The sequence below is a fragment of the Rhamphochromis sp. 'chilingali' genome (genome assembly GCF_963969265.1).
Source record: "Rhamphochromis sp. 'chilingali' genome assembly, chromosome: 1".
Taxonomy (NCBI): Eukaryota; Metazoa; Chordata; class Actinopteri; order Cichliformes; family Cichlidae; genus Rhamphochromis; species Rhamphochromis sp. 'chilingali'.
Window position 1 is genome coordinate 13,321,692 of NC_137929.1, and position 13,902 is coordinate 13,335,593.

General features: G+C 41.7%; 1 protein-coding gene across 1 annotated transcript; it reads left to right on the forward strand.

Annotated features, from left to right (window-relative positions):
• Positions 1 to 9,222: 9,222 nt before the first annotated feature.
• On the forward strand, positions 9,223 to 13,152 carry LOC308399879 (neuroligin-2-like; the record flags this gene model as incomplete). Its single annotated transcript, XM_080887287.1, has 4 exons — positions 9,223 to 9,261; positions 10,966 to 11,136; positions 11,663 to 12,018; positions 12,324 to 13,152. The coding sequence occupies 4 exons, from the start codon at positions 9,223 to 9,225 to the stop codon at positions 13,150 to 13,152; spliced, it is 1,395 nt and encodes a 464-aa protein (XP_080743413.1).
• Between the last annotated feature and the right edge of the window lie 750 nt (positions 13,153 to 13,902).

Genomic DNA, 13,902 nt, shown 5'->3' on the forward strand with positions numbered 1-13,902 from the left:
ATATAGGTGTACCGACTTTCAAACATGTAGGTCATACTCATACCGGGGGCTCGCGTTTTTCATTTTTCTAGGTGGCGCTACTGAGCTAATTTTCCCTGGCCATGTCTGAGAACATTAAAATACGTAAATTTTCACCAGACCTGACGCGTGTGCAAAATTTCATGAGTTTTCGAGCATGTTTAGGCCCTCAAACGGCCAATTCATTTGCCGGAATAATAATAATAATAATAATAATAATAATAATAATAATAATAATAATAATAATAATAAACAGAGCAATTACAATAGGGCCTTCGCACTGTCAGTGCTCGGGCCCTAATAAACAGAGCAATTACAATAGGGCCTTCGCACTGTCAGTGCTCGGGCCCTAATAATAATAATAAGAAACGGAGCAGATACAATAGGGCCTTCGCACTCTCAGTGCTCGGGCCCTAATAATAATAATAATAATAAACAGAGCAATTACAATAGGGCCTTCGCACTATCAGTGCTCGGGCCCTAATAATAATAATAATAATAAGAAACGGAGCAGATACAATAGGGCCTTCGCACTCTCGGTGCTCGGGCCCTAATAAGAAACGGAGCAGATACAATAGGGCCTTCGCACTCTCAGTGCTCGGGCCCTAATAATAATAATAATAATAATAAGAAACGGAGCAGATACAATAGGGCCTTCGCACTCTCGGTGCTCGGGCCCTAATTAGACGATCTTTACCTAGAGAAAGCCCAGGGTGCCTTTATAAGATCGAGAGCCAAGTGGATTGAGGCAGGTGAAAAGAACTCATCATATTTTAGTAAGCTGGAAAAGTGCAGACAGCAGAGAAATCTAATCTCAAGCTTGTTGATAAATGGGACTGAATGTAAAGATTTCAGAAAGATTGAAAAGGAAGTCTTCACTTTTTATTCCAAATTGTACTCCTCAGAATATTCAGCAGCTGATTCTGATAGTTTCTTTGATAAGATTCATAATCTCATCCCATGTATTGACAAGCCGTTCAAAGATCTGTGTGATTCAGAGCTTAAAATTGAGGAACTGGATTTGGTAGTCATGAAAATGGCATTAAACAAGTCCCCAGGGACAGATGGACTCACTACTAATTTTTATCAATTCTTCTGGAAGGACCTAAGAACTTTATTGTTTGATGCATTAAAGGAATCGATAGAGAAAAAAGAAGTGATGCCGAGCATGAAACAAGGGCTGATAACCCTGATCCCTAAATCGGGTAAGGATAAAAGAATTTTAGACAATTTAAGACCCATCACCTTACTAAACACTGACTATAAGATCCTGTCTGGAGCTGTAGCTGAGAGGCTAAAGAAAGGCATCTCAAACATTATCAGTGAAACACAATCAGGTTTTTTGAAAGGAAGACTAATTCATAACAATATTAGGCTGGTTTTGGATCTCCTTGAATACAGTGAATTAATCCAAGAGAGAGGGTACATCCTGTTCTTGGATTTTTACAAAGCATTTGACTCAGTTGAACATACGTTCATATTAAAAACTCTGCAGTCTTTTGGTTTTGGAGAGGAATTTATCAATGTTATAGAGATGCTATATAATGACATTAACAGCTCTGTTTTGCTAGAACATGGTACATGTTCAAGGTTTGAGGTTAATAGAGGGATAAGGCAGGGATGTAGCAGCTCACCACTTCTGTTCATCATGGTTGCTGAGCTGTTGTCTATTTTCATCATCATCATCATCATCAACTTTATTTATAAAGCACTTTAAAACAACCACAGCTGACACAAAGTGCTGTACATTGGAACTGTAAAATAAAATTACATGAGATATAAATAAAAAACAAATAAAAGAAGAGTGAAATCATTAATTAAATAACTACTGCATTAAAAAAGAAACTAAGTCTCACTGAGGTTAAAAGCCAAGGAATAAAAGTGGGTTTTAAGACGTGATTTAAAAGTGGACAGTGAAGGGGCCTCTCTAACATGCATGGGCAAATTATTCCATAATTTTGGAGCCACAATAGAGAAGGCCCTGTCCCCTCTGAGCTTCCTCCTGGATCTCGGTACCTCCAGGAGCAGCTGGTCAGCTGACCTGAGAGACCGACAGGGTATGTGGGGATGAAGAAGCTCAGAGAGGTAAGGCGGGGCAAGACTGTGTAGACATTTAAAAACAAACATAAGAATTTTAAAATTAACTCTAAAAGACACAGGCAGCCAGTGCAGAGAGGCCAGCACGGGGGTTATATGCTCTCTTTTTCGAGTTCCTGTTAGGAGTCGTGCAGCCGCATTTTGAACCAGCTGCAGACGTGAGAGCAATGACTGACTGACCCCCACATAAAGTGAGTTACAGTAGTCCAGGCGGGAAGAAATAAAAGCATGGATCACTGTTTCAAGGTGCTGCCTCGAAAGAAAAGATTTTAGTCTTGCCAGTCGCCTTAAATGATAAAAACTGGACTTCACCACTGCTCTGATTTGGTTGTCCAATTTAAAATCACTGTCCAACTTAAAACCAAGGTCAGTAACAACAGATTTAAAATAGACTTCCAGGGATCCTAAAACAACAGAGGAGGACTCACAGGGACCACTGGGTCCAAACACCAACACTTCTGTTTTCTTTTTATTAAAATTTAAAAAGTTTCGAGCCAACCAAGCTTTAATGTCATCTAGACATGTCAAGAGAGGTTTTATGGAGATGGCATCCTTGCGTTTTAGTGTCAAATAAATTTGGCAGTCATCGGCATAACGGTGAAATGAGATCCCATGCCTTCTAAGGATAGAACCCAGAGGCAGTAGATACAGAGAAAAGAGCAGTGGCCCTAAAATTGAGCCCTGTGGGACACCACATGACAGAGGAGCAGAAGACGATTCGTAACCGAGAAGGCTGACAGAGAAAGTTCTATCTGACAAATAAGACCTAAACCAATTGAGTGCAGTGCCACCAATACCCACTACATCATGTAATCGAGAAATTAAAATATTGTGGTCTACTGTGTCAAAGGCAGCAGTTAGGTCAAGCAAGACAAGAACAACATGGTTACCAGAATCACATGCCAGAAGGATGTCATTAAAAACCCTTAGTAATGCAGATTCTGTGCTGTGAAGGGTTTTAAAACCTGACTGAAAAACCTCAAAGATTCCATTTTCATCTAGAAAATCTTTCAGTTGACTAAAAACAATTTTCTCTAAAACCTTGGAGACTAAAGGCAGCTTGGAAATAGGCCTATAGTTCGCTAAAACTGTGTGATCAAGGCCAGGTTTCTTAAGCAGTGGCTGTACTACTGCATGTTTGAAATTTGCAGGAACCACACCAGAAGACAGACTGCTGTTAATAATGTCAAGGACATACTGTTGTATACTAGGAAAAATTTCTTTAAAGAATTGTGGAGGGACAGGATCCCGTGGGGAACCTGTGGGCTTAATATGGCGAACCACATCCTCTAAAGAGGAGAGCGTCACAAGCTCAAACTGAGTGAAAACAGCAGCGCAAGGGACAGAGACAGAGGGCTCAGAGTCAGGAGCTGTGATAAGAGCCCTGATGGTGACAACCTTTTCAATAAAAAAGTTCAGAAAATCATTGCAAATCTCAGGAGAAACTTCCAAACAGACATTCAAAGGAGTATTAAGAACAGTGTCAATGGTCCTAAATAACACACGTGGGTTATGACAGTTGGAAGAAATAATATTTGCAAAATATCCCCTTTTTGCCTCTTTAACAGTGTTCTGGTAGCGATGCCAGCAGTCTTTGAGAATTTGAAATGATACATGCAGTTTATCCTTTTTCCACCTCCGTTCTGCTCGACGACATTCCCTCTTAACAGCACGACTGCTCTCATTAAACCAAGGCTCAGGTTTAGCCTTAAGCTGCCTGGTTTTTAAAGGAGCCACAGAGTCCATGATTTTTTGACAGCAAGAATTAAACCAGGAATGTAGGTCTTCTGTGTCAGAGGAATTATTTTGATTAAAAACAGTCACATTAAGGGGTTAACTGTGATGGGTGAACAGATAATAATCAGTCAGCTGGCAGATGATACCACCCTGTTTCTAAAAAATGAGGACCAGATTCCTTTAGCCTTGCAGGCGATCAACCATTTCTCCAAAGCTTCTGGCCTACAGCTGAATATTAATAAATGCAAAATTCTAGCTCTGCATGAGTGTCCCCTGCAAGCAATAAATAATATGCAGATCAAAAAAGAGGTGAAGTATCTGGGCATTGTAATTTGCAAGGATAAGACATCAACAGAAAATAAGAATATCTGTACCAATATAGAAAAGTGTAAGTCAATTTTAAACATGTGGCTGCAAAGGGACATAACTCTGTTTGGGAGAATCTTGCTAACCAACATGGACAGTCTGTCCAGACTCATCTATCCAGCCTTTTCTCTGCCCATACCTCCAAAACTAATTAAATCTATAAATACTCTTAATTTTAGGTTCATATGGAGGAACAAATGTCATTATATAAAGAAAAATGATGTGATTAAGAATTATGAAGAGGGTGGGGCTAATGCCACTGACTTTGATGTTATGAATGGTGTACTAAAATTGAAATGGTTAAGATCTTTCATTAGGAACAAAAATTCCTTTTGGAACATTATTCCCAATGTGATTTTTGGCAAAATGGGTGGAATAGACTTTTTGTTACGTTGTGACTTTGATTGCAGTTCGTTACCTGTTAAACTCTCAGCTTTCCATCAGCAGGTCCGTCTCTACTGGAAATTAATCTATAAACATAGCTTTACTCCTCACAACACCCCTATATGGAACAACAGGTATATCCGTTTGTGTAGGAAATCTGTGTACGTGGATGAATGGAGATCTAAAGGGATTTGGGCTGTAGCTCATTTTATGGATGATAATGGGGTCTTACTAAAACATGAGACGTTTTGTGAGAAATTTGATGTAAGATGTACTGCTAAGAGATATAAATCCCCAGTGAAAGCCATCCCAGTCCCTTTGAGATCAATGATAAAAGAAGATATTGTGCACTCTAAAATTTCTCCTGGACTGAGGCAGCTCTGCATAGCTGGAGTTGAATTTGGTGACAGCAGGTTTACAAACAAAGTGATCAGGAATATTTTGATAAATGAAATTTGCCCTAATCCGGTTAAAAGAAATTATATCCTTAAAGAATTTGAGACCATGGAGGTTAAGGCGATAAGACAAAAGTCTACAGGGAGAGCAGAATTATTAGGCAAATGAGTATTTTGTCCACATCATCCTCTTCATGCATGTTGTCTTACTCCAAGCTGTATAGGCTCGAAAGCCTACTACCAATTAAGCATATTAGGTGATGTGCATCTCTGTAATGAGAAGGGGTGTGGTCTAATGACATCAACACCCTATATCAGGTGTGCATAATTATTAGGCAACGTCCTTTCCTTTGGCAAAATGGGTCAAAAGAAGGACTTGACAGGCTCAGAAAAGTCAAAAATAGTGAGATATCTTGCAGAGGGATGCAGCAGTCTCAAAATTGCAAAGCTTCTGAAGCGTGATCATCGAACAATCAAGCGTTTCATTCAAAATAGTCAACAGGGTCGCAAGAAGCGTGTGGAAAAACCAAGGCGCAAAATAACTGCCCATGAACTGAGAAAAGTCAAGCGTGCAGCTGCCAGGATGCCAGCATAGGAAAATTGGGTTGAACAGTGAGACTGCATTTGTGGGGTTTAGAAACATCCAGAGCATCGCAACAGAAAGGTAAATAAAAAAAGTAAGAGAGAGAGATAAAGAAATAAATGAACTAATAATACATAAATGAATAGAAAAATATAAAACACACATGTAGAAATTGTCACATGTGAAATTGTTTTTGGAGAGAATCAGAAGTGAGACAGTTTGAATCCACAGTTCAGCGCAAAGATGCAGGAATTAAATCTGATTATAAAAACACATCGAGGCAACGAAGACCAGCTTACACTCAATATTAATATGAACACACAACATACACGCAATGAAGACCAGCTTACACTCAATATTAATATGAACACACAACATACACGCAATGAAGACCAGCTTACACTCAATATTAATATGAACACACAACATACACGCAATGAAGACATGCTTACACTCATGAATGTGAATACATGACATAAATGCTGAATGGTGTAGATTTAACACACTTAAAGGCTGAAGCTGAGGAATAACTCAGGAAGTTGCAGGACAATAGAGCGACTTTTGTGACAAGGAAAAAGAGACTGGGAGGACCAACCAGTGATTAGAAGCTTAAAGCAGGTTTAAAATAGTGAATTAGAAGTGGTTTCCAGCTGATTGAGCAAAAGAAGTGACGACTGTAGAAATAAAAATAAAAGAATAATAATTGAATTATGCAGCAATGTTTTGAATATGCATTTCTGTTGTCAGGGCAACTTCTCGAGATGTGACTCAATATGCAAATTAGTTGAATGAGTGGGGACAGAAAAAAAAGAAAAACTCAAGTTTCCTGTCTGAGACATGAGTGAAGTTTGCATTGAGAGAAATATATCTGTGACTGTGTGAGAAGAACTGTTTGGTAAAATATATGATAGCAGCCGCAGGACAATTAAATAAAGTCTGTGACTAAGTGCAGTCGTGCAGATCTGGAGAAGAAGTTTATAATTTAGTGATGACACATTGTTATAAAGTGTTTAGAAAGGGCTTAATGGGAATATTACTGTTGGGCAAACTGTGCGGCTTTAACAAGATTTTCTGTGTATTTAGCAGGTGAAACTCTGTCAGCTGACTTCAGACTGTCAGGAAGCTGAAGAACCTGAGGCCAACCACTGAAACATGATGTGGGCAAAATGAACAGAGGGAGGGATTTTAAAGGTGAACATTTAGGACTTACTGCAAATGTTACTATGTCAAAGTTACTGTGACTCAAACAGAGGAAATTCTGATTTTTTTATTTCCACACCCAGCATGTTTTGGGTGTTATATGCTATTAAATACTTTTAAATAAATTAAAAAGTATTTAATAGCATATAACACCCAAAATATGCTTCGGTTCACATTTAACTCCAGAAAATCATCAATCAAAACATGGATATTACCTGACCACAGATTCGTGGTGACGTCACTGCTCTTTTAACTGTTCGGTGTCTTTGTTTGTTTGCTGGTTGTAGAAATGGTTTATATGAGCTTTGAGCTGAGAGTCAGAGGTTTCTGTGGACACTGCTCATGTCGGCACTTATATTTCTGACCTTTTCTTATAACCGATTAAACATGATCTCCTCCCTTTTGCCCCCATTTTTGGTGGTGTAGGTACAAATGATCAGGCATGACATTCTCATAATAAATAAGATACTGCAAATAATTATTTCTGCATTTGTGCGATTGAAGTGAATTGAAAATGTGTATGAAATGACACTGTTTTAAAGATTTGGCCTAAATAATTTTGGAGTGAATGAGTCTAAACATGATGACCTAACTAGTGATATCCTGACACACACACACACACACACACACACACACACACACACACACACACACACACACACACACACACACACACACACACACACACACACACACAGCATGTTATGCCAGTTTCAGCTGAAACTATGTTTCAAACCATATTCCGGGTTTTTAGTTCACCATTTATGAGGCTTCAAGAAGAAAATAAAAGACAGATCTGAATGTTTGAAAATGTTTTGGAAAGATTCTGTAAAGATGAGATGAAAAATACTCAAAGGATAAATTTAATTGGTTTATTATTTAGATAAGTTGAAAAAAGTTAAACAAGCAAGTAAATGAAGAAACAAGGTAAAATGAAGTAATAATGAAAAAAGTTAAACAAGTAAATGAAGAAACAAGGTAAAATGAAGTAATAATGAAAAAAGTTAAACAAGTAAATGAAGAAACAAGGCAGAGGAGAGAAAAGCCCAACAATCCCCTCTGAGCAAGCAGTTGGCGACAGTGGGGAGGAAAAACTGCCTTTAAACGGGCAGGAACCTCCGGCAGAACCAGGCTCAGGAGGGGACAGTCAACGGCCGGGACTGGTTGGGGGGGTTAACAGAGGTGGAGCAAGACGAGGCTACATCAGGTGAGGAAGCAGTAGCGTCTCTCCTCCGGAACAAGTGGAACCATTTTCTCTTTTTTTTCATGCACTTTTCCACGAGCGCTTTTTTCTCCAGGATGAGATTTCTCAGCTCATCGATGGTTTCTGCGTTTTGTTCTTCAAGTTTCTCACATCTTTGTTCCACCTCTTCCAATGTTGCTTGTTGTTCTTCAAGCTTGTCTTTGAGTTGTTTGGATGTTGCCTCCTGTATCAGCTTGTCCTTGTGCATGTCTGCATTTCTCTGTTGGACCTCTTTGTGCTTGTCTTCTAACTGCTCGTTTCTTTTCTGGATTTCTTGGAGCGTGAGCTGCAGGTCTTCATGTATTTTGTCTTCTTGTTGTTTTTGCGCCTGCATTTGAGTGTTTTCACGCTTCAAGTTATTGAATTCCACCAAAATCCCCTTAACGAGCTCGGAGTTGTTTCTCGCTATCTGATCGATCCTTCTCTGCATCTGTGAGCAGCGTTTCTCCAGTTTGTCCTTTTCTTCTTCCACTTTAGTTGCTTTGTCCTCCAGCTGATTACAAAACTCTTGCAGTTTTAGATTTTTAGACTCAAAGTCCTGGACGATACGTTTTCCTTCTTTCAGTCTTTCCTGCTGTTGCTCTTTCTGTTGAAGAAGGTCTTTATTTTGGCGCAGTGTTTCATCCAGGCTTTCTTTCAGCATGCGGTATTTTTCCTGCATGCTCTTCAGTTCGTGCTGCATGTCTCGTTGCTTTTTGTCCTGCTCTTCCTTCTGTTGGAGGAATTCTTTCTTTTCTTCCACAGCTTCATGGAGCTGTCTTTGGAGGAGCCGATTTTTTCGGTCCATGTATTGGAGATCCCGTTGTATCTTATCAGTCATCGTTTTCTTGTCTTGGAGATGGTTGGTCATTTCTTTTAGTTCTGCCTTTTGCCTGTTTTCTTTAATGAGGTGCACAATCTGCTCTCGGCTCTGAGCAAACTTGATTCCCCAGCCCTCATTAATAATTTTTATGTCCGGCTGGCGCTGTTGTCTTTCTTCCAGCTCTTTATTTTGGGCTTCCATTCGTCTACATTTGTCCTCCAGTTGAAGTTTCTCTTCTTCAATTTGTTGCATTTTTTTCTGGAGAAGGTAGTTTTCCTTCCTACTCTCCTCTAACGCCCTTTGGAAGGATGAGGAGCCATTTGGGGAAATTGGCCGGCCACGCCAGGAAGGAGAGGCGGCGTAATCTTTTTGAATTGGTTGTTTTTTTCTTGGAAACATGTTGGAGTTTCTATACGATGACTTTGAAGAGCTTGTGGTGAACGTTTTGTAGGCTGCAAACACAGATGCTGCTGAAACGAACTAAAACTTGCTGTTTCTCACCCCTACTTAAGGAAAAACATCAAAGGACTTAAGATTCTTAAGATCTATGACATCATCACTCCCTAAGCCAATGAGATTGTCACAAGACATTTTGGAATGGGGTATTTTTTTTTAAACTGTTTTCAAACTTAACTTAAAATTTCAGTGTTTCCTGGTTGTGGACTATTGGTTAGTCCAGCCGATTAAGAAATTAATTGTCACAAACATCACTAATATTATATAACAGACGACAGAAAACACGAGTTTTTTTTCTACTCAATAGAGGTATAATAAAAGTTTTTTTAATTATCCTACTTTTTATAAAAGAGAACATTTATTAAAGATTATGTATTTAATTAAAAAACTCTGTTCATCTAAAGCAGGGGTCAGCAACCTTTAAGACCCAAAGAGCCAAAGAGCCATAATTGGCCTATCTGGGGTTGAAAGGCTCGATAAATGCACGGCGTTTCGCCGGGTACACCGGCTTCCGCGAGTGTGACGCTTATTTTGAGCGATGAAAAAATAAGAAAATATAATTTTATTTGTATATTGCAAAATCACAATAATCTTCCAATTTAGAACTACAAGTTAAAAAAAGAACTAACATAAATAAAATACACTTCAGCTAATTTATTTTCACAAACCACGCGGAGCCGCACTATAAGGACTAAAGAGCCGCAGGTTGCCGACCCCTGATCTAAAGGGTTTAACAAAAAGGGGGAGCTTCCTGCTGGAAATTGAAATGTCCCCATGTCCCCACTGGGCGATCGTGGCTCAAGAGTTAGGAGTTCGCCTTGTAATCGAGCCCCGGCTTGGACAGTCTCGGTCGTTGTGTCCTTGGGCAAGACACTTCACCCGGCAAGACACTTCACCCGTTGCCTACTGGTGGTGGTCAGAGGGCCTGGTGGCGCCCCAGGGTGGCTGTAGCTACATCACCAGTGCGTGAATGTGTGCGTGAATGGGTGGATGACTGAACGTGGGTGCTTAACTAGTTAAAAAAACAAACAAACATCTGTCTCTTATTTTTTATGTCACACAGGAAAGAAGCTTCAATGTCTGATGAGAAGACATTAATTTGTTGGTGTTTGTGGTGTTTGGTGCAGTTTTCTTGTTCTCTGGCTTGTTGTTTATTTACAGTGGAGATGAAGATCTCTAACAAGTTGATTTGTTCACATTTGCACATCTTAATTTTTAAGAGGAATGTGTTTTTTTGAGTTTGTACACTATATGCATGTAAGGCAACCGTTTCCTTTTTCTGTATTTTTGTGTGCTGCTCTTTTAACAAAAGGGGAACAAAAGACATTTAAATCGACCTCAGATGATTTGTTTAAATTTTTACAAGGTCTTACTGAGGTGATGCAAAGTGAAACATGCTTCTTTTTTGGTAATGTGCTGGAAAAGCTTGAAAATTGACCTTGAATGTGCTTAAAAAGTGCTTGAATTTGACCCTAAAAATGTGTATGAACCCTGCATATATTGCAGTATTTACATTTTATAGTAGGAATTTCATGGCAACAGCTAATCTTTATTTTGTTTACTGGGAAATGAAATGCTGCCAATTCACAAAGCTGTGCTTCAGCTGCACTTCCTGTTGTAGACTTGTGATGCACACAGGCTCTGTTCCAGCACTCAGCATGTTCTTCCTTATTTGCTCCACCAGGGGGAGCTCCTAAACTATGACATCCTGATAGGAGTGAACCAGGGAGAGGGGCTGAAGTTTGTGGACGACAGTGAGGACAACGACGGCATCTCAGCTGCGGCGTTCGACTACACCATCTCCAACTTTGTTGACAACCTCTACGGCTACCCAGAGGGTGAGGACGCCACCTCTGTACACTGCCACTTTTTCAGTTATTCCATTTTACAGCCTCCTCTCACTTAACTGCATTTTGCAGCATCATCAGGTTTTGTCTCATTAGGAGCCGCGTTTGTTGATTTGTTCGTTTTTTTCTGTTTGCTGTATTCATTAAAATAAACGGATAATCGTCAAAATGACAAATGTGGACAATTATCAAAGCTTACATTACAATTCTGACAGCTTGAGTTCACATGAATTTTCAAAAGAATATAAAAAGCTGTGAAAGTGCTTTAAGCGTTTAAAACATGTGAGTAAAGAATGGAATCAGTAACATGTGAGCCCAGTGAAGTGCATCAAACAAGACAAGCGTGCTAAAGAGAGCCACTCATCCACATCACGGTGTGTCTGCGCCTTAACCTTTGAGGCTCTGTGGCCAGTAATGCTATCATCCCCCAGGTAGTCGGCTCCCAATCTCAGTGTCGGTGTTTCTGACAGATCGGCCTGCGAACCCCTCACAGCCGGACCACAGTCACAGTACAGACATGTTTGGATAATGCAGTCATGCTTCCTCTCTGCTGCCTGTCACTCCTTCTGTTATCTGAAAGACTTTTTTTTCCTCTCTAGATTTCTCACTCGCTTCCTGTTTACGGACCACCAGTGGGTGGCACCAGCTGTGGCCACTGCCAAACTCCATGCTGAGTTTCAGTCCCCAGTTTACTTTTACACGTTCTACCACCACTGCCAAACCGAGACGCGGCCCGAGTGGGCCGACGCCGCGCACGGAGACGAGATACCTTACGTGTTCGGCGTACCGATGATCGGTGCCACGGACCTGTTCCCGTGCAACTTCTCCAAGAATGATGTGATGCTGAGCACTGTGGTCATGACTTACTGGACTAACTTCGCAAAGACTGGGTAGGCCTCATGTCACAGTAGTGTAAACTGTACACGTTACTGTATGTTCTCTGATAGCCTTCTAGTCATCTTGAATACTTGAATCTAGGTTGCTAGTTTAATTCCCGTGTGGCTTTGAAGAATTGAACATACTGGTTCACCAAAAGCATCCAGATCCCAGAGCAGCCGGTTGGTCTTAGATAGTTTAAAGGTTGCACAGAGAATGGGCCTCCTGTCTGTATTCAGTGTATTGATGCCACATGTTACTTATAATGGAGACTGAATATAACTTTGAACTGAAACGTTTAACCTTTATGCTCCACCAGGGACCCCAACCTGCCCGTCCCTCAGGACACCGAGTTCATTCATACCAAGCCCAACCGCTTCGAGGAGGTCATCTGGACCAAGTTCAACTGGAAGGACAAGCAGTACCTTCACATCGGTTTGAAACCTCGTGTCAGAGACAACTACAGAGCTAACAAAGTGGCCTTTTGGCTGGAATTAGTCCCTCATCTTCACAGCCTGCACGACGTGCTCTTTCCCACCACTACGCGCTCCCCCGCAGGCCGTGACCCCGGCACCATGAGGCCCAGAAACAACGTTCCTCGAACCACTCGTCATCCTTACCCTACCTTCCCATCAGATCCTGAGCCCGAGGGCTCAGAGCGCCCGCCCCAGGACCTCTTTCCCGGAGACACCCGCGACTACTCCACCGAACTGAGCGTGACAGTTGCAGTTGGAGCGTCGCTCTTCTTCCTCAACATCCTGGCCTTCGCCGCCCTTTACTACAAGCGTGACAAGCGGCACGAGATGCGCCGGCACCGGCTGTCCCCTCAGCGGGGCGGCCCCGCCAACGACCTGGCTCACAGCCAGGAGGAGGAGATCATGTCCCTGCAGATGAAGGACTGGGAGCACGACGCTCACCACGACATGGAGCCCATGCGACCCCACGACATCCTGCGGCCCGCCTGCCCTCCCGACTACACCCTGGCGCTGCGCCGCGCCCCCGACAACGTGCCGCTGATGACGCCATACACCATCACCGTGATCCCCAGCACCATCACCAGCATGCAGCCTCTTCACGCCTTCAACACATTCCCTTCCACCGGCCACAACAACACCCTGCCCCACCCCCACTCCACCACCAGGGTATAGTAGGGACAGGCCCGACACAGCGCCACCTAGGGACCAGGAACACTGGCTCTGCTTCCGCTCTGGAAGGGAGGCCTCTAGACGTGGGCCTTCGTTCTGTCCTCTTATTCTCTTCTTTCTCCAAAAGCAACTACACCTGCTGCGTCATGTGCTGTGAAACTTGGCAGCTCCCTCCACTGGTGGCATGTGGAGGTGCAACTGAAGTGTCCAGCAGCAGATGAGCAGTTTGGGGTGGGTGACTCAGATCTTTCAAAGATACTGTTTTCAAAGACGGTCTGCTGTTTCCAGGCTCAAGACCTCCAACATTTGTCAAAGGGACGAATGCTCTCTCGCTCCTCGCTGTTTTCTCTTTTTTACGTTGGCGTCATCTCTTTTTCCATCTCCTGTGTGTTATGTGCACATTATGCTTCTCTTTTCTACATCCGTGTTTTATTACTGCTCTCTTCCTCTCATTTGACACGCCTCCCTCCTGCTCTTCTCTAAAAATTCCCGATCTGCTGAGCAGTCTGGAGGGGGGAGGCGTACACTAAACATATAACTATGAAAACACTGATATCTTTCATTCTACCAGCATTTTTAGGTGCCAAGTAAGTACTGCTGTGTTTCATTTCTCATCGAGGGAGAAGAAAAACCAAAGAAAAATAGAGTATCGCTATTTACCGTCAACTAACAGAGTTCTGTCATGTTCTCATGACAAAGTGCCAAACTGGCCTCAGTCGTGATTTTCTTTCTTCCATCTTCTCTCTTTTTGTT